Here is a 20382-nt window from a genome sequence, read left to right on the forward strand (position 1 = left end):
TATTACGATTCAATCACTGTATTAAGCTCTGGGGTAAGAAGATCATCAGGTCCCTCATGAGGTTCACACTCTGAAGTAGACGGGAGAACAGAGATTGAATAAGCATTCCACAGATGCAGGAACTGAGTTCCAGGGAAGTAAAGTGACATGCCCAAATCTTACAGCAGAGAAGTGGCAGAGTCAGGATTAGAAACCAGGGCCCCCACCTCGCAGACCCGGAATCTATCTTCTATGCCAGAAACTGATCTAATGAAATCTTGAGGGGTCAAACTTGACCGTGTTGACCGATGTCCTACCCTCAGAAATGAAGAAGGAGGTGGGCATTTTGGGTGGCTTTATTTTGCCCCTGGTGATGATTCCTGTTTCGTCTCTCCGGAGATTGAGGTTCACACTATCCCAGAGAGATTTAGGGACGAACCCCATGTCAAATGGGATCTGTGGACCCTCAAACCAGTAGATTCCTTTCAAATGCTAATGAGTGACATTCAATTCACTCAATCAATCAGTACATCAGTCCTATTTATTGAGCACTTCCTGTGTGCAGAGCACTTTATCGAATGCTTGGGCGATATATATACAGTGCATAGAACAATGTAACAGAGTTAGTAGACAGTCCCTGTCCAGAAAGAGCTTACAGTCTAGAGGGGAGCATAGACATTAATATAAAGAAATGCATTATGGATATGGATATAAGTGCTGTGGGGCTGAGTGAGGGCAAAGTAAAAGGAGCAAATCAGGGTGACATAGAAGGGTGTGGAAGAAGGGCGAATGAAGGCTTAGCCAGGGAAAGGACGCTTGGAGGAGATGTGCCTTCAATAAGGCTTTGAAGCCGGGGACAGTGATCATCTGTCAGATATGAAGAGGGAGGGCAATCCAGGGCAGATGCGGGACTTGGAAGGGAAGTCATTGGCAAGATAGGTGAGATCAAGGTGCATTGAGTAGGTTGGTATTAGAGGAGCAGAGTGAGCAGGCTGGGTTGTAGGAGGAGAGCATCGATATGAGGTAGGAGGGGGTGAACTTATGGAAGACTTTTAAAGCCAATGGTGAAGAGTTTCTGTCCGATGCTTTGGAGGACGGGAAATCAATGGAGGGTCTTGAGGAGTGGGGAGATGTAGAGTGAATTATTTGGAAGAGAAATGATCTGGGCAATAGAGTGATGTTTGGACTGGAGTGGGGAGACCCAGGAGTCATGGAGGTCAGTGAGCAGGCTGATGCAGTAGTCAAGGTAGGATTGAATAAGTGTTAGAATCAGCACAGGAGCAGTTTGGATGGAGAGGAAAAGGCTGATTTTAGTGATGTTGTTTAGGTTGAATGAGAGTTCAATTAAGAATTGAACATGGGTTGAATGAGAGAGATGAGTCAAGGGTAATGCCAGGTTTATGGGCTTGTGAGTCTGGGAAAATGGTGGTGCTGTTTACGGTGATGGGAAAGACAGGGGGAGGACCAGATTTGGGTGGGAAGATAAGGAGTTCGGCTTTGGTTATGACAATTTTCAAGTGATGGCAGGACATCCCAGGAGAGAAGCCTTGAATACAGGTGGAAATGCGAGACTGAAGAGAAGGCAAGGGATCAGGGCTGGAGAGCGAGATTTGGGAACCTACCACAAAGAGCTGGGAGTTGAAGCCGTGGGAGTAAATGAGTTCTGCGAGGGAGGGAGGGTGTGGATGGAAAGTGGAAGGGGATTCAGAATTCAGCCTTGAGGAACCCCCACTGTTGAGGGTGAGAGGCAGAGGAGGAGCCTGAGAAAGAGACTGAGAAAGAGCAGCCAGAGAGATAGGAGGAGGGCCAGGAGAGTCAGTGATGCAGAGGTTAGATATTGTTTCCAGGAGATGGGAGTAGTAGACAATGTCAAAGGCAGCTGAGAGGTCGAGCAGGATTAGGATGGAGTAGAGGCTGTTTGATATGGCATGAACATGAAGCAGCGTGGCGCAGTGGAAAGAGCATGGGCTTTGGAGTCAGGGCTCATGAGTTCGAATCCCAGCTCTGCCACTTGTCATCTGTGTGACTGTGGGCAAGTCACTTAACTTCTCTGTGCCTCAGTTCCCTCATCTGTAAAATGGGGATTAAGAGTGTGAGCCCCACCTGGGACAACCTGATTCCCCTGTGTTTACCCCAGCGCTTAGAACAGTGCTCTGCACATAGTAAGCGCTTAACAAATACCAACATTATTATTATTATTAAGATGACTTGCCTTAGAGAGGATGTTTTCAGTGGAAAGAAGAGGGCTGAAGACCAATTGGAGGCGGTCAAAGAGAGAACTGGAGGAGTGGAAGTGAAGACAGCGTCTGTAACCACCTTGCTCAAGGAGTGGGGACAGAAATGGTGAGAAAGTGATGGGGCGATTACTGGGGGGAGTCATGGGGTCATGGGAGGGTTTTCAGGGTGACAGGGAACATGACTCTGGTGAGCAAGTGTGAATCCATCTTGCAATGGAGAAGCCATTTCATAATACACTGTTCTTGGACACCGTGAGCAACAATGTCGAAGTGGGAATTTGAGGAGAAATGGAATTGTCTTTCTGAGAAGTTTGAGAGGGAGGAATTTGAGGAGAAATGGTACTATCTTGCAGAGGAGTTTGAGGAGGAGGCTTCAGGGTAGGTGCAGCGGGGAGAGTTAGCCATCCTCGCTGGCTTCATCCGGTAATCAGCTTGAGGCAGCAGGCAATCAGAGCAGCGAATCAGGACCCCCAGCTTCAACCCCACTCCTCCAAACAACCGACAAAAGGGGGAAAGAACTGGTTCCCCGGGCTATGGCCAAAGCAGATCACATCACATCTTCCAGTTCTGTTATGCTGTACATTTCCACGTGCTTAGTATAGTTCTCGTCACACAATAAACATGTAATAAATGGGATTGATTGATTAGTATTAGTAATAGGTTTCATTATCTTCCATATTCTGAGAATTGTGAGAGGTTTCTCTTGAGCAAAAACTGAGTTCCTTTAAATCAAGGGGAGGATCACATATCAGTTCTGTACCTTGCCAAAATTAAATGAAAAGGCATCATAGTCTGGATTACCCAGACACCCGATAAAAGTCTTTCTTCCAAAATATCGATGGCACATTTCTGATTTCTTCTGGGTCGTGGTCTGAGACATTGTAAATATAATCTATGAGAAGCAGCATGGATCAGTGGAAAGAGTATGGGCCTAGGAGTCAGAGGTCGTGGATTCTAATCCCAGGTCTACCACCTATCAGCCGTGTGACTTTGGGCAAGTCACTTAACTTCTCTGTGCCTCATTTACTTCATCTGTAAAATGGTGATTAAGACTGTGAGTCCCACGTGGGACAACCTAATTAAGTGCTTAACAAATACCAAAATTATTATTATTATAAATTTTGAAACCTATTGGATCCCTGGGAATGATCTTGTGTCGTGAAAGTAGGATCTGGGTTTTCTTGTATTTATTTGTAAATCTGTTACTGTGTGCCGAGGACTGTACTAAGTGTTGGGTGGATACAAGCAAATCAGGTTGGACACAGTCCCTGTCCCACTTGGGGCTCAAAATCTTAATCCCCATTTTTACAGATGAGGTAATTGAGTCACAAAGAAGTTAAGTGACTTGCCCAAGGCCACAAAGCAGGCAAGTGGCAGAGCCAGGATTAGAATGCATGACCTTCTGACTCCCAGACTCATGCTCTTTCCATTACACCTGGCACACAGTAAGAGCTTAAAAAAATGCCATATGCCTGGCACGTATTCCATAGAAATATAGTTCATCAATTGGAGCTGCAATGGACTGAGCAGCTAGATGGGGATCTGGGAGCTATCTTCAGTTGTTTTATATTGTGATTAGACTTTAACATGGCTTTTAAGATTAAATTCCTCTGCCTGTGACTAAGCCCCCTAAGCCCCCTTTCCTCTTCCCCACTTCCTTCTTCTTTGTTCTGACTTGCTCCCTTTATTCATGCCCCCTCCCTCTTCCATAACATTTATGGGCATATCTGTAAGTTATTTATTTATATTGTCTGTCTCCCCCTCTAGACTGTGATCCCATTATATTGTACTCTCCCCAGGTTCAGTGCTTAGTTCATTGCTCTCTACACAGTAAGCACTCAATGAATATGACTGACTGACTGACTGACTGACTGACTGACTGACTGAATGAATGAATGAATCGCCCAAAAATACTGAGATCGAATGTGATAGAGAGCAGTACCTTAGCTTATTTGAAAAAGTACAGGTTTGGGAGTCAGAGGACACACGTTCATTAATTAATTAATTAATTCTTTTCATTCAATCATATTTATTGAATGCTTACTGTGTTCAGAGCGCTGTATCAAGGGCTTGGAAAGTACAATTCAGCAACAGATAGAGACAATCCCTCCCTAATACGGGTTCACAGTGTAGAAGAAGGAGACAGACAACACATCAAGTAGATAGGCATCAATAACATCAAAATAGATTAACAGAATGCTTGAAATATACACATCATTAATGAAATAAATGGAATAATAAATATGTACAAATATACACAAGTGCTGTGGGGCAGGGAAGGGGGTAGAGCAGAGGGAGGGAGTAGGAGCCATGGGGAGGGGAAGAGGAGCAGAGGAAAAGGGGGGATCAGTCTGGGAAGGCCTCCTGGAGGAAGTGAGCTCTCAATAGCGCTTTGAATGTGCTTCCTAATCCTGCCTCCACCACGTCTGCTGTGTGACCTTGAACAATCACTGAACTTCTCTGTGCCTTAGTCAACTCATCTGTAAAATGGACATTAAGACTGTGAGCCCCATGTGGGACAGGGACTGTGTCCAAACTGATTAGCTTCCATCTACCTGTGTCTAGTACAGGGCCTGTCACATAGTGCAGTAAGCGTCTCGGTTCATTTCTTGGATGGCTTTTGCTGCCGCCCAGGGCCTAGTTCTTTCCCCTTTTTACCCACTCATGGCAGCTATTTCAAGGGGCTCCTGATTCGCTGCTCCAATGGCCTGCTGTGTCAAGCTGGCTATCGAGTAAAGCCAGGGGGGACAGCTACTCCTCCCCCCACTCCTTCCCTGCCTGCACTTCACTCCCTCATCAAAGCAGTCAGCAAGACAATTCAGCATCTCCTCAAATTCCTCCCTTGATATTGTTGCTTACGGGGTCTTATGAAATGGCTTTTGCGTTACAAGATGGATTAATTCTTGCTCACCACCATGATCACTAGCATAATTAATTGATTAATTAATTCAATAGTATTTATTGAGTGCTTCTTACTATGTGCAGAACACTGTACTAAACGCTTGGAATGTACAAATCGGCAACAGAGAGAGACAGTCCCTGCCCATTGACGGGCTTACAGTCTAATCGGGGGAGACAGACAAACAAAAACAATAGCAAGAAATAGGATCAAGGGGAAGAACATCTCATTAAAACAACAGTAATAAATAGAATCAAGGCGATGTACATCTCATTAACAAAATAAATAGGGTACAAAATATATACAATTGAGTGAACTAGCACAGTGCTGAGGGGAGGAGAAGGGAGAGGGGGAGGAGCAGAGGGAAAGGGGGAAAAAGAGGGCTTAGCTGAGGGGAGGTGAAGGGGAGGTAGAGGGGGAGCAGAGGGAGCAGAAGGAAAAGGCGAAGCTCAGTCTGGGAAGGCCTCTTGGAGGAGGTAGCTCTAAGTAGGGTGTTGAAGAGGGGAAGATAATTAGTTTGGCGGAGGTGAGGAGAGAGAGAGGGCATTCCGGGACAGCGGGAGGATGTGGCCCAGGGGTCGACGGCGAGATAGGCAAGAACGGGGGATGGTGAGGAGGTGGGCGGCAGAGGAGTGGAGAGTGAGGGGTGGGCAGTAGAAAGAGATGAGGGAGGAGAGGCAAGAGGGGGCAAGGTGATGGAGAGCCTTGAAGCCTAGAGTGAGAAGTTTTTGTTTCGTGCGGAGGTTGATAGGCAACCACTGGAGGTTTTTAAGAAGGGGAGTGACATTCCCAGAGCGTTTCTGCAGGAAGATGAGCCGGGCAGCGGAATGAAGAATAGAATGCAGCGGGGAGAGACAGGAGGAGGGAAGATCAGAGAGAAGGCTGACAAAATAATCCAGCCGGGATATTATGAGAGCTTGTAACAGTAAGATAGCGGTTTGGGTGGAGAGGAAAGGGCAGATCTTGGCGATATTTTGAAGGTGAGGGCGCCAGGTTTTGGTGACGGATTGGATGTGTGGGGTGACTGAGAGAGCCGAACCAAAGATGACACCGAGGTTGCGGGCTTGAGAGATGGGAAGGATGATCGTTCCCTCCACAGTGACAGGGAAGTCAGGAAGAGGACAGAGATTGGGAGGGAAGATGAGGAGCTCAGTTTTGGTCATGTTGAGTTTTAGGTGGCAGGCAGACATTCAGGAAGAGACGTCCTGGAGGCTGGAGGAGATACGAGCCTGAAGGGAGGGGGAGAGGACAGAAACAGAGATGTAGATCTGTGTGTTTTCTGCATAGAGATGATAATTGAAGCCGCGAGAGTGGAAGAGTTCACCCAGGGAGTGAGTGTATACGGAGAACAGAAGAGGGCCAAAAACTGACCCTTGAGGAACCCCAACAGTTAGAGGATGGGAAGGGGAGGAGGAGCCTGTGAAGGAGACCGAGAATGACCGACCAGAGAGATAACCAGGAGAGGATGGAGTGGGTGAAGCCAAGGTGAGATAAGGTGTGGAGGAGAAGGGGATGGTCAACAGTGTCAAAGGCAGCCTTATTATTACTATCATTACTATTATTATTACCACTCTGTGGGGAGAAGGCAAGGACCCTGTGGCCCCCTGGAGACGAGTTTGGGTCTGCCGGCTCTGCCGTCCACCGGGCTTCCAGCCCACGTTCGCTGGGGAGGGTGTCTGCAGAGACACGGGGGTCCAGGGCGGACCGCACCATGGGGGGTGGGGGCATGGGGTCGGTCCCTTTTCCGTGACCCTGGGTGACGTCACCGATGAGAGGGCGGCCAGACGAGGAGGCTGGGCAGGCTGGACGGGTGCAAAGGGTCCCTGTCCTCCCTTCCTTCCCCAACCCAGCCATAGAGACCCCCGTGGTGTGACAGGCGCCCAGCTTCCCCATCAACCACCCCGTACGCTCCGCTCCTCCGCCGCCCACCTCCTCACCATCCCTCGGTCTCGCCTATCCCGCCGTCGACCCGTGGGCCACGTCCTCCCGCGGTCCTGGAACACCTCCCTCCTCACCTCCGCCAAACTGATTCTCTTCCCCTCATCAAAACCCTACTTAAAACTCACCTCCTCCAAGAGGCCTTCCCAGACTGAGCTCCTCTTCTCCCTCTACTCCCTCTACCACCCCTCCTTCACCTCTCCGCAGCTTAACCCTCTTTTCCCCCCATTTCCCTCTGCTCCTCCCGCCTCCCTTCCCATCCCTTCAGCACTGTACTCGTCCGCTCAACTGTATATATTTTCATTACCCTATTTATTTTGTTAATGAAATGTACATCGCCTTGATTCTATTTAGTTGCCATTGTTTTTACGAGATGTTCTTCCCCTTGACTCTATTTATTGCCATCGTTCTTGTCTGTCCGTCTCCCCCGATTAGACTGTAAGCCCGTCAAACGGCAGGGACTGTCTCTATCTGTTGCCTACTTGTTCATTCCAAGCGCTTAGTACAGTGCTCTGCACATAGTAAGCGCTCAATAAATACTATTGAATGAACCACCCCTCCCGAGCAGGGAGACCTGTCAGGCGGCGTCCTGAGACAGACACGGCGCTTCTGCCCTCGTCCTCTCAGCCCCGGTCGGTCCGGCCCTGGATCAGCTCGAGTCCTCCTTCCTGGTTGGGGGGCGGTGCGGGGACGGGAGGGGAAATGGAGGAGGGGCTGGGCTACCTGACCCTCCCCAGTCTGATCTTCCCCCTTTTTGACTCTCCACTTGATTGATTTTCCCCTTATCTGACTCTTCCCTGTCTGACTCTCCCCCATAATAATAATGTAGGTATTTGTTAAGCGCTTACTGTGTGTCGAGCACTGTTCTCAGCGCTGGGGTAGATACAGCGTAATCAGGTTGTCCCTCGTGAGGCTCACAGTCTTAATCCCCATTTTACAGATGGGGTAACTGAGGCACCGAGAAGTTAAGTGACTTGCTCAAAGTCACACAGCTAACAGGTGGTGGAGTCGGCATTAGAACCCATGACCTCTGATTCCTTAACCCGTGCTCTTTCCACCGAGCCACGCTGCTTCTCTATCTGAGCCTCCCCGACCTGACTCGCCCCCTGTCTGACTCTCCCCTCGCCATCCGCTGGTTTGGGCCTGACCCCCTCCCCTCAGGCGGATTCCCCCCAGGAACCCTGTCAGCTGAGGGTGCCGCAGGGGAGGACGGGAAAGCTCCTAGTACAATGGTCTCTCAGTAATGTTATCGACAAAAATAGGGAGGGTTCGCTTAGTCGATGAAGAGACGAAAGACTCCGAGAGAACGAGTCAAAGAACAGAGCAATAGGAATGTGGCGAGCAGCCCGTTGACCCCGGTGGGGTACGAGTGACTGCAGCGCCCCCATCCGAGGCTGCCCTGCCAGCTTGATTGGGACAGCAGGACCCGACGCAGGCGCAGGGCGCCCAATTGCGGCTAAGCACACGTAGCAACAGTAGCCAGCCAGTAAGCACTTCCGTGATCAAGTGACACCCGAACGGTTCCCGTAACGGTTCCCGTCACACCCGACCGGCCTGAGCAAAAGTAGCACGCGCGCGGAATTTGGATGGGCCACGTGACACGAAGGGTCCAGCTCGCCGTTCAGGTGACAGGGCTTGAGGTTGGCCTCACCGTCCCCATCTTGAGGTTGGCCTCACCGTCGCCGTCTTGGGGCGGTCCGCAACATTCCCAATACCGGGCTCTTTGCACTGAGCCATGCCGCTTCTCTGAAACACCCTCCTCTGAACTCCACTCCGATCATAAATATTTATTTTTCTCCTCTATTAGAGAGGAAGATCTTTGTGGCAGAGATTGTGTTCATTTTATATTTTGTACTTGCCAATTGCCTAGTGCAATACACAGCCCCAGGTGGGTACTCAATAAATACAATTATTAGAGAAGCATCTTGGCCTGCTGGAGAGAACCTGGGCATCAGGAGACCTGGTGGTAATCCCATTTTTGCCTCTGGCCTGCTGTGTGATTTTTGGCAAAACACTTGGCTTTTCTGTGCCTCGGTTTCTTTCTCAGTAAAACGGGGAATCGATAACTCTTTTCCCTCTGACTTAGAACAGGTTTCTCAGGTGGGACAGGGACTGTGTGTGTCCTGCTTTTCTTGCATCTGCCCCAGTCCTTAATATAGTGCTTGGCATGTTTGAGAAACACTATTACTATTTCTTGTACTAAAAATCTTCTGAGAGTTTCGTTCCGAAGGAAATAAAAATAATCCTTAATAAAGTTTCTACCCTTCCTGTCTTGCTTTCAGACTAAGTGCAGTCATAGAAGGTAAACAGCTTCTGACCTCCAAGACCACCCCCACCTCTGATCAATCAGTCAAAGGTATTTACTGAGTTATTACTGTATGAAGAATACTATACTAAATGCTTGTGAAAGCACAGTATGACCAAGATGGTAGGCTCTGTCCCTTCCCACAAGAAATTTACACCCTGTAAGGAGGCAATCATTAAAACAAATTATGGATGAGAGAAATAGTAGAGTAAGAGGCAATATAAATAAGTGCTGTGGGCCTGGGGTGAATATCAAACTGCTGTGTGCTCTACCACTCGAGAGAGCAGACAAAGAAAAAAACAACTCCCAAGATTACAGTAGGCCTAAAACTCTTTGTACCTGATCAAAGGGAAATCAACCAAATCCTTGCACCACATGCAGTCTGTCCTTATTTACTCTAGTTCCTATCTCAACTGGGGCCCCAGTTCCCCCATAGGCCTACGTAAAATCACTCACCTATTACCTATGTTCCTCTAGCTACACATTCCCCTCCCCAAGAGCTGAGGGTGAAAATTTAATTTAGGGAGAGGTTGGGGTGGAAGGAGGGGAAGAAAGAGGAAGAGAGAAAGGGAAGGGAGATGGACAGGAGTTGGAGAAGAAAAAGGGCTGCAGGACAAGGCGTGGATATTGACATGTCTCACCATGAACATTTCCGATGGTCAGTTAGCACCAGGAAATAGATGGGAGAGATTTGGGCTCATCTCTTCCCAGATTGGTGGGCAGCAGGCCGGGGGTGAGTCTGAGAATTTCCAGTTAAGTCTCTGTATTGGATAGACCACACTCCTGGAAGTCAGGTCATGGGTTCTAATCCTGGCTCCCCTACTTGTCTGCTCGGTGGCCTTGGGCAAGTCAATTTAATGGGGTACTGAGGCACGAGGGGACACAAGCGGGGAATACAAAATGGTGTCGGGCAAGGTTTCCTGTTCAGGCCTTCCTGCTCGAGCTTTCTGAGTCATTGAAACCCGGAGGTGGACGAAACCCACCTCAAATGAGGAAAATCAGCCCACGCCCGAAACACCGCCTCGGCGGCAAAAAAAGGACCAATCTAGGAAAGCCTGCATTGCTGAGGAAGCGAGAAACTGCGGCAACGTGCAACAATAAAAGGCTGCCCCACCCAAATAGTGGGGCGCCTCATTCCCTTGAGGAGAGTTTCCCCGCTGGGTGCATTACCCCCTATTTGGCTTATTTGGCCTATTCTGGATCCCCAAATAAGACTTGTGCCTTGTTCTTGTTCCTCTCAAATGTTGGGTTAATTCTTTGACTGTCCATGTCCTTGCGACCTTGGGCGAAACGCTTCTCTCCGCCACCATCAAATTGACTTCTCTGCACCTCCATTACATCCTCTGTAAAATGAGGATTGAGGCGGTAAACTCTATACGGAACAGGGATTGTGTCCAACCCATTTCGCTTGTATCCACCCCAGTGCTTACTACAGTGCCTGGCACATAGTAAATGCTCAACCATCTCCTCCAAGAGACCTTCCCTGACAAAGCCCTCCTTTCCTCTTTTTCCACTCCCTTCTGTGTTGCCCTGACTTATTCCCTTTATTCAACCCCCTCCCCAGCCCCACAGCACTTTAGAACACATCTGTAATGTATTTATTTATTTGGAGAGATATCTAACTCCCCCTCTAGATTGTAAGATTGTTGTGAGCAGGGAATGTGTCTGTCTATTGTTATTTTGTCCTCTCCCAAGCAATCAGTACAGTGTTCTGGACACAGTAAGCCCTTAATAAATGCGATTGAATGAATTGAATGAAATACCACAATTGTTATTAGGAACTCCTGTCCAGCCCGACACTCTTTCCTCAAAGGTGTTGAAGGAAATTTCCTGCGTGGACTGATAACGGGACTAGAAGTCAGGAGACAGAAGTTCTGTTAAAAGGAGACAGTTCTCCTAAAGCCCACTCTTGTTCCCCAAAGCCCACCCTTCTGAGAGCCCTCCCTGAAGGTAAATGGAACGGAGACCATGTCTCCTTCCTGCCCAGGGCAGACCTGGTCTCTCTCTTTTTTATTTTAATGGTATTTGTTACTCTATCCCAAGCACTCTAGTAGATACAAGTTAATCAGGTTGGGTACAGTCCCTGTCCCACGCAAGGCTCACAGTCTAAAGTTGAGAGAAAATGGGTATCAAATCCCCATTTTAATAAAAATGATAATTATGATACTTCTTAAGCACCTACTATGTGCCAAGCACTGTTCTAAACGTTGGGGTAGATACTAGTTAAGCAGGGGGGACACAGTCCCTGTACCACATGGAGCTCATAGTCTTAATCCCCATTTTACAGATGAGGTAATTGAAGCACAGAGACGTTAAGTGACTGAGCCAAGGTCACACAGCAGAACAGTGGAGGAGGCAGGACTAGAACCCAGGGCCTTCTGACTCCCAGGCCTGTGCTCTATCCACTAGGCCATGCTGCTTCTCTGTCTCTCTGACTTTCTTTCACTACATCTTCTTCTTCCATCTCTCTCTGCTCTTCCTCTATCCACCTTTCTCTGACTTCCCATATTTCTCTGTCTCTCTCTGTGCTTCCATCTTCCTGTTTCTTTCTGTTTCTCCCTCTTTATAATAGTAATAATAATGATAATGATAATGTTGGTATTTGTTAAGTGTTTACTATGTGCAGAGCACTGTTCTAAGCACTGGGGTATATACAGGGTAATCAGGTGTCCCACATGAGGCTCACAGTTAATCCCCATTTTACAGATGAGGTAACTGTAAAGGTAACTTTATCTCTCTCTACCTCTTCCTCTCCCTCTCTAGAGGGAGAAGAGGGGAAGAGTCTAGAGGGGAAGACAGACATTAATATGAATAAACAAATCTCCCTCTCTCCGCCCTTATCTCTCTGCCTTTCTATGCGTCTTTCCATCTCTTCTTCTGTTTCTCCCTCTGTCTACGCCTCTCTCTTTCTCTTTCTATCTCTCTACATCCCTCTTCCTTTTTGTCTCAACCCCTCTCTCTGACTCTCTCTGTGTCTTTTTGTCTCCCTCTATCTCTCCTTATGCCTCTGTCTCTCTAGAACGCTCTCAGTCTGTCTAGGTGTCTCTATCTCACTCTAGTTCTCTCATTCCCAGGTTGTGGTACTAGAAGTCTTCTGATTCTGAGGAGTGAAGGGAATGGTTGCTAGTGAACTGGCCTATAATAGTAATAATAATGATGAGGGTATTTGTTAAGCGCTTATTATGTGCCAAGCACTGTTCTAAGCACTGGGGTAGATACAAGATAATCAGGTTGTCCCACGTGGGGCTCACAGTCTTAATCCCCATTTTCCAGATGAGGTAACTGAGGCACAGAGAAGTGAAGTGACTTGTCCAAAGTCACACAGCTGATAAATGGGGGAGACAGGATTAGTACCCACGACCTCTGACTCCTAGGGCCATGCTCTTTCCACTAAACCACTGTACTTCTTATAGAGTTTATCTCTGGGGTTTCAGGGAACATCTTCCTCCTCCTGTTTTATACACTTGAGCACTGTTCTAAGCGCTGGGGTAGACACAGGGGAATCTGGTTGTCCCACGTGGGGCTCACAGTCTTAATCCCCATTTTACAGATGAGGGAACTGAGGCACCGAGAAGTGAAGTGACTTGCCCAAAGTCACACAGCTGACAAGTGGCCGAGCTGGGATTTGAACCCGTGACCTCTAACTCCAAAGCCCGTGCTCTTTCCACTGAGCCACGCTTATACACATGTGGTTTCCTCCACCCCTCAACTGACTCCTCCTGACTTGATCCTGGCCTACCTGGCCCTGGCCAACACCGTGGTCCTTCTCAGCAGGGGGATCCCTGATATCCTGTCATCTTGGGGGCTGAGCAATTGCCTGGATGACCTTGGATGTAAAATCCTCTGATACATTTCCCTAGTATCCCGGGGTCTTGCCATCTGCACCTCCTGCCTCCTGAGCGTCTTCCAGGCCCTCACCATCAGCCCCAGCACCGCCCACCCGATGGGCAACAGTCAAACCCAATTATCCAGTGCATCCTCCCCTCCTGCATCTCCTCCTGGATTCTCAATCTGCTGATTGACATGCCCACACCCATATTTATTAGGGGACCCCAGAACAGCTCCAGCGTAAACAGGGTCATCATCTTGAAATACTGCTTCTCAATCAGTGTCAGTGCAGTCACGCCCCTGGTTAATGCGGTGAAGCTCTCCCTCCGTGATCTGTTCTTCATGGGGCTCGTGAGAGCGGGCAATGGCTACACGGTGTTTGTCCTACACAGACACCACCGGCAGGCCCACCCCTCCATGGGCCGGGCCGCTCCCCCGGGAGGATGCCCGAGGCCAGAGCGGCCAAGAGAATCATTGCTCTGGTCACCCTTTACATCCTCCCCTATGGACGGGATAGAATCAACCTGAGTTTTCTTATTAAATATGAGGAAAATTCCCCTCTGGTTCTAAATAGCAAAAACATTAAGTCCTTTGCTTTCTCAGCTTTGAGTTTGTTTCCGATTATTCTCAGCAACAGGAGTGTGAAAATGTTCTGGAAAAGAGAGTCTTAACCTGGGATCCCTCTTAGGGTCTTGGGAAATGGGGCATGCCTGATGAGAAGGAGGGGATCCAGGGGAATGGATCACAGGAGGGTCTCGGAGCTGGGTTTGAGGTGTTGGAGACACCCTGTTTTACAAGACCCATTCTCCTGGATACCCAGAAACCTGGTACTTCTATCTCCACTGAGCTGGCTTCAGTCTCCATAAATGTCTGCAACATGGAAGCAGCAGTGCCTGGGATGTGGTTCATGTCTTGTCTTATGCTGCCAAATCGTCTCCAACCCTTAGTGATGCCATGGACAAATTTCTCTGGTAGTGTAGCCATAGAGATTTCTTGGTAAAAATATGAAAGTGGTTTACCAGAGAAGCAGCATGGTTCAGTGGAAGGATCCCAGGCTTGGGAGTCAGAGGTCATGGGTTCTAATACCGGCTCAGCCGCTTGTCAGCTGTGTGACTTTGGGCAAGTCAATTCAGTTCTCTGGGCCTCAGTTACCTCATCTGTAAAATGGGGATTAAGACTGTGAGCCCCATGTGGGACAACCTGATCACCTTGTATCCCCAGGCACTTAGAACAGTGCTTTGCACATAGTAAGCACTTAAAACATGCCCTCATTATTATTACTATTATTGCCTCCTTCTGCACAGTAAACTTGAGTCTCCACCCTTGACTTTCTCCCACACTGCTGCTGCTCAGCACAGGTGAGTTTTGACTTGCAGCAGATAACCTTTCACTCGCTTACCACTGCAGCAAGGTGGGGTCATCTCATTCCAGACTGGTGGGCAAGAGGGAGGGGAATTTGAGAATTTCCAGAGATGTCCTAGTCTGAATGTCAGAGTGGATTAGAGTTCAGCGAGTCACACAATGACACCTTCCTTCCCGGCTAGTCCACCCACAAACACATTAATCACTCCCTGTGGGAGAGGAGAGATGAGGAAAGCTGCTGATAAATGCTGCCTCAGCCGTGTCCTGACAGAGTCTCACTGTCCAGGAGCTGCCCTCCCAGGCTGAATTCACGTTTGGTGTGGGTGAGTAAGACAATGGCAAAATGATATTTTAGAGAGGTGATCCAGGCCACAGAGTGAAGTATGGACTAGAGTGGAAAGAGCGTGGAAGAAGGAAGACCAGTGAGGAGGGGGATATTGTATCAATCTCCTCACCGGTCTCCCTGGCCAGCATATGTCACTTAATCACACAAACACACACACACACAATAATGTCCTTGGTATTCGAAGAAGATGTCACTGAAGGAGTTATTCACCGTCGTGATTCTATTTATTGCCATTGTTCTTGTTTGTCTGTCTCCCCTGATTAGACTGTATGCCTGTCAAAGGGCAGGGAGTGTCTCTATCTGTTACCGATTTATACATTCCAAGCGCTTAGTACAGTGCTCTGCACATAGTAAGCGCTCAATAAATACTATTGAATGAATGAATGATTTGTGTGTGTGAAAAATCTAAGGAAACAGCGACAGCCCTGGCTGCATTATCCATGCAGTCAGTCCATCAGTGGTATTCCCTGAGAGATTACTGTGAGCAGAGGACTGTACTAACCAGCTGGGAGAGTGCAATACATAAGAATTGGACACTTGAGTCTAGGTTGAACTTAGTACTTGGGAGAGCACAGAAGAAATAAATAGTCACAATAGAGTAGTTGGGCAAGACTGCCCTTTGTTGTGTTGTCTGTGAAGACTGAGGCATCTGAGCTGTTTCTCCTTTCCTCTTATTTTCATGATCCTAACAGAATTCCTGCTGCAACACTCCCTTCCTGGTTACAGCGCATTATGCTCGTATCTCTAAAGCTACTGATTCTCGGTTGGGATTTAGCAGAGTCTGAGGTTTTGTTTTATGATGAACTTAAATAGTCTCCTCTGCCCTCCATGCATTCCAATTTCAATTTCAGCTCTTCAGGAAACAGTTGTTTGGGTATCCTGCTGCTGGTCAGTCTTCTCTGGGTCCCCCTTCTCCAGCTCAGCTGGGTTTCAGGGAGCACAGCTTCCATGCTTAAGAGACTGGCTTCCTTCCAGGTGTCCGTTGCCCATGATACTGCCTTGATATCTTATGTCGAGAATGTGGCTCCGAATGTTGCCGATGGAAATGCTTCTGATGTCAGAAGTGATATATGTAGGGGGAGAGCATTCAGACAGTAATCTAGCAAGGGTATGAAAAGTGCCTGCACCAGGATGCTGTCCATTTGGATGGTGAGGAAGCAGTTGATCTGGGGAATTTTGTGAGGAACGTCCAGTGGGATTCGGCCACAGATTGAATATACGAATAGAAAGAATGAGGAGTCACAGATGATACCAAGGCTTTGGGTGGCATGGCGGTGTTGCCAAGCATAATGGGAAAGCTAGGAGTAGCAATGGAAAGGAAGATGAGGAGTTCAGTTTTGGACATGGTGAGCTTGAGGCCTTAATGGAACATGCCTGTGGAAATGACTTGGAGAGAGGGGGAAATCCAAGATTGTAGAAAAGGAGAGAGGTCAGGGTAGGTGGGACAGAATTGGGAGAAATCCTTGAGAAAACTCCAATTCTAGGGAGGCACCAGACTCTACCAGATCCTGAGACAAGGGATCAGTTTCAACTGTGTTGGACCCCAGACTGTCATCCTGGTAAGGGATTGTTATCTATTTCTAAATATTACTTTTATTTTTATTTTTATTCTTATATTTATTCTTATTTCTATTGTATTTGTTAATCACTTACTATGAGTCAAGTGCTGGGGTAGATAGAAGTTAATCAGATTGGATGAAGGTTTTGTCCCACATGGGACTCACCGTTTAAGTAGGAGAGAGAACAGGTACCAAATCTCCCACGTTCCCTTGAATTGTCTGGGAGACAAGGCCAAATTGGGACAAAGTGGGATGAGGGAAACTTCTGAATGGCCTGTTTAATCTGCCCAAAGGGAAATATGTTTGTTGGGGCCCATATGGAAAGCAGTCCTGAAATTAACTGAGCGTCCAAATGAATAACTCTGACTCTTCCTGCCTCTTTCAATCTCTGTCTCTCTCTTTACCTCTCTCACTCTCAATCTCTCAACTTCTTTGTTGTTCTCTCGTTTTCTGAGCCAGCCTCTTCACCTGTTTGTCTCTTTGTCTCTGTCTTTCTCTGACTGTCTCTCTAATATTTCTCTCTCTAACTCTCTGTATCTCTGTATGCATGTATGTACATATATGCACATATGTATGTGTGTATCTCTGACTTCCCATCTACCTCTGTCTCTACCTCTATGACTTGATCACTCGTTCTCTTTCTGTGACTCCCTTTGTATCTCTTTGTCTCAATCTGTCTCTTTCTGACCCTGCCTCTCTGTCTCTCCATGCCCTTCTGCCCTCCAACTCTGGTTCCATTTAACTTCTCTGTCTTTCACTGCCTCTCTTTTCTCTTTTAGTATTTTTTAAAATATCTATGGTATTTTATTAAGTGATCACTCTGTGCCAGGCCCTGTTCTAAGCTAATCAGACTGGACAGTGTCTCTGTCCCTCTTGGGGCTCACAGTCTTAATCCACATTTTTCAGATTAAGGAACTGAGGCACAGAGAAATGAAGTGACTGAACCAAGTTCACACAGCACAAAAGTGGAGGAGGCAGGACTAGATAGAACCCAAGTCCTTCCGTGCTCTATCCACTAGGCCATGCTGGTTCTTTGTCTCTCTGACTTTCTGTAGCTACATCCCCTTCTGTCTCCCTTTGCTCTGCCTCTATTCACCTCTCTCTGACTTCCTGTGTCTCCCTGTCTCTCTCTGTCTTTCCATCTCCCGCTGCTTCTCTCTATCTCTCTCTGTCTCTTCCTCTCCCTTTCAATCAGCCAGTCAATCATATTTATTGAGCTTTTACTGGGTGCAGAACACTGTACTAAATACTTCGGAGAGGGCAATACAACACAGCGTCCCTGCCCACAGCGAGATTTCTATCTGGAAGGGGAGGCAGACACTGATATCTGTCATTGAAATCGCCCCATCTCCCTCTCTCTGTCTCTGTCCCATCTCTTTGTCTTTCTCTGGGTCTTTCAATTTCTTCTCCTCTTTCTCCCTGTCTCTCTCTGTCTATGCCTTTCTCTTCCTATTTCCCTCTTTCATTTTGTCTCAGCCCCTCTCTCTGTGACTCTCTCAGTGTCTTTCTGTCTCTTTCCTCTCTCTTTGTCCCTCTGCCTCTGTGTCTCTATAACTCTCTTATTCAGTCTGCATCTCTCTCTCTCTCTCTCTCTCTCTCTGTGTTTCTTTCATCCCCAGGTTATGCCACTGAAGGTCTCTTCTGTCACTGTGGAATGAAAAGAATGGATGTCACTGAGCTTGCCTATGGGATCCTCTTTCTGTTCCAGATCATCTTTGGGGTCTCAGGGAATGTATTCCTCCTCGTGGTTTATGCACATGTGGTCTCCACCATCCATCAGCTGAATCCTCGGGACCTGATCCTCGCCCATCTGGCCCTGGCCAACACCATGGCCCTTCTCAGCCAAGGGATCCCTGACATCCTGTCAGCTTGGGGGCTGAATAATTTCCTGGGTGATGCTGGTTGCAAAATCCTCTTATACAACTATCGAGTGGCCCGGGGTCTTGTCATCTGCACCACCTGCCTCTTGAGCGTCTTCCAGGCCATAACCATCAGCCCCGGCCTCTCCCAGTGTGTGGGAGTCAAAACCCAATTCCCCAAGTGCATCCTCCCCTCCTGCCTCCTCTCCTGGGTCTTCAATCTGCTGTTTGACATGACTACACCGATGTTCATCTCGGGACCCGGAAACAGCACCGGCATAAATAGAGTCATCCTCCTGAAATACTGCTCTTCCATCAGTATCAGTGCAGTCACAACCCTGGTCAATGCAGTAGTGCTCTCCCTCCATGACATGTTCTTCGTGGGGCTCATGAGCGTGGCCAGTGGTTACATGGTGTTTGTCCTGCACAGACACCACCGGCAGGGCCGACACCTCCACGGGCCCGGATGCTCCCCCAAGGTGATGCCCGAGGTCAGAACAGCAAAGCGAATCATTGCTCTGGTCACCCTCTATGTCCTCCTCTATGGACGGAACACAGTCATGCTGTGTTTTATTAAATGTGCAGAAACATTCCCCGCTCATTCTTAAAAGCCACAACATTATGTCCTTCACTTTTTCAGCTGTCAGTCCATTTCTGATGATTCTCAGCCACAGGAGGGTGAGAATGCTCTGGAAAAGGGATTCCTGTATTCCCAACTGGGATACCTCTTAGGGTCTTGGGAAAAGGTGCGTGTCTGATGGGGAGCAGAGGATCGAGGGATCTGGGGATCAGGATAGTTCTGGACCTGGGATAGAGGGGTTAGAGACACACTGTCCTGCAAGTCTCATTCTCCTGTATACCCGGAGCCTTGGTACCTCCATCTCCACTGAGCTGGCCTCCATGCCTGTAAGTGTTGGAACATGGAAGCAGACTGCCTGGTGTCCTTGTACCCCGGTCCAATTTTCCCCATGGTCAGTGACACCAACCAATCCCTGATAATCCTGAGAGTCATCGGTTGGGGGCAAGGGGCTAACCCAGAACAGGGGAAGCAGTCAGTAACACTGGGTGTAAATTCAGGTCTGTCAGAGTCTGCCAGCATTCCCACGATGCAAGGCCTTTCATACAAGGACCAGGTCAGGGAGTGTGAATATCTCAGTGCAAACCATCCCCACTAGTGCAAATACAAATTCATGCCCATGTCTTGCTGGACGCAGGGCATGCCTCCCCACAACTGGTGTCTGACCAGTGCTCATCAAAATGGCAAAGAGCCAGAAATGTGCATGACAGTTTTTATGGGCACAGTGGGCAAGTATGGAAGAAATTCCCTCTCAACAACACAATCCTTGTTACAATCTCAGCACCAGAAGTGGAAATGAGAAGGAGCATGGCCAAGTGGAGAGCACACAGGCCTTGGAGTCAGAATGCCCTGTCTTCAAATCCCATTTCTGCCACTTTCATCCATTCATTCAGTCGTATTTATGGAGTGCTTACTCTGTGCAGATCACAGTGCTAAGCACGTGGGAGAGAACAATATGACAATAAACAGAAACATCCTGGATGACCACGGGCAATTCACTTCACTTCTCTGAGCCTCAGTTACCTCAGTTACAAAATGGGGTTCAAGACTACAAGCTCCATGTGGGGCAGAGACTGTGTACAACCTAACTTGTGTGAACCCCAATGCTTAGTACAGTGCCTTCCCCATAGTGAGCGCTTAACAAATACCAATAAGAAAGTCTTTGAACCAAGGACAATCTTTCTCCTTATTATTCTTATTCTTGTCATCATCATCTTTATTATTTACTGTCAGTAGTAGTAATCGTCATAGTAGTTTAGAGGTGAAGTAGTAATAGAAGTGAGAAGAGCATTTATTGAGCACTTTCCTTGTGCATTTTACTGTACTAGAAACTTGGAAAGTATAGAAAAGCCAAGGGATGCTTACCAGCCCAACGAACTACCCAGAGAGACGAGTACAAAACTAAAAATAGCAGATTATAATCACCACACGATCCGGGATCTCCCATTTTAACTCTGTTCCGTGTCAGAGTCCGATACAATAGTGTTGGTAGA

The 20382-nt window shown here is 47.9% G+C and overlaps 1 protein-coding gene across 1 annotated transcript; it reads left to right on the plus strand.

The window, feature by feature from the left end:
* The first annotated feature begins 18036 nt into the window (after positions 1–18036).
* Positions 18037–18974, plus strand: LOC120637957 (olfactory receptor class A-like protein 1). Its single transcript, XM_039910998.1, has one exon. It carries the CDS (start codon positions 18108–18110, stop codon positions 18918–18920), a length of 813 nt encoding a protein of 270 aa, XP_039766932.1. The 5' UTR covers positions 18037–18107; the 3' UTR covers positions 18921–18974.
* Positions 18975–20382: the final 1408 nt, after the last annotated feature.

The sequence above is a fragment of the Ornithorhynchus anatinus genome, unplaced genomic scaffold (genome assembly GCF_004115215.2).
Source record: "Ornithorhynchus anatinus isolate Pmale09 unplaced genomic scaffold, mOrnAna1.pri.v4 scaffold_225_arrow_ctg1, whole genome shotgun sequence".
In the NCBI taxonomy this organism is placed as follows: Eukaryota; Metazoa; Chordata; class Mammalia; order Monotremata; family Ornithorhynchidae; genus Ornithorhynchus; species Ornithorhynchus anatinus.

Excerpts from the sequence above, each read along its gene's own strand:
- LOC120637957 (XM_039910998.1), top strand. The coding sequence starts at position 18,108 with ATGAAAAGAATGGATGTCACTGAGCTTGCCTATGGGATCCTCTTTCTG.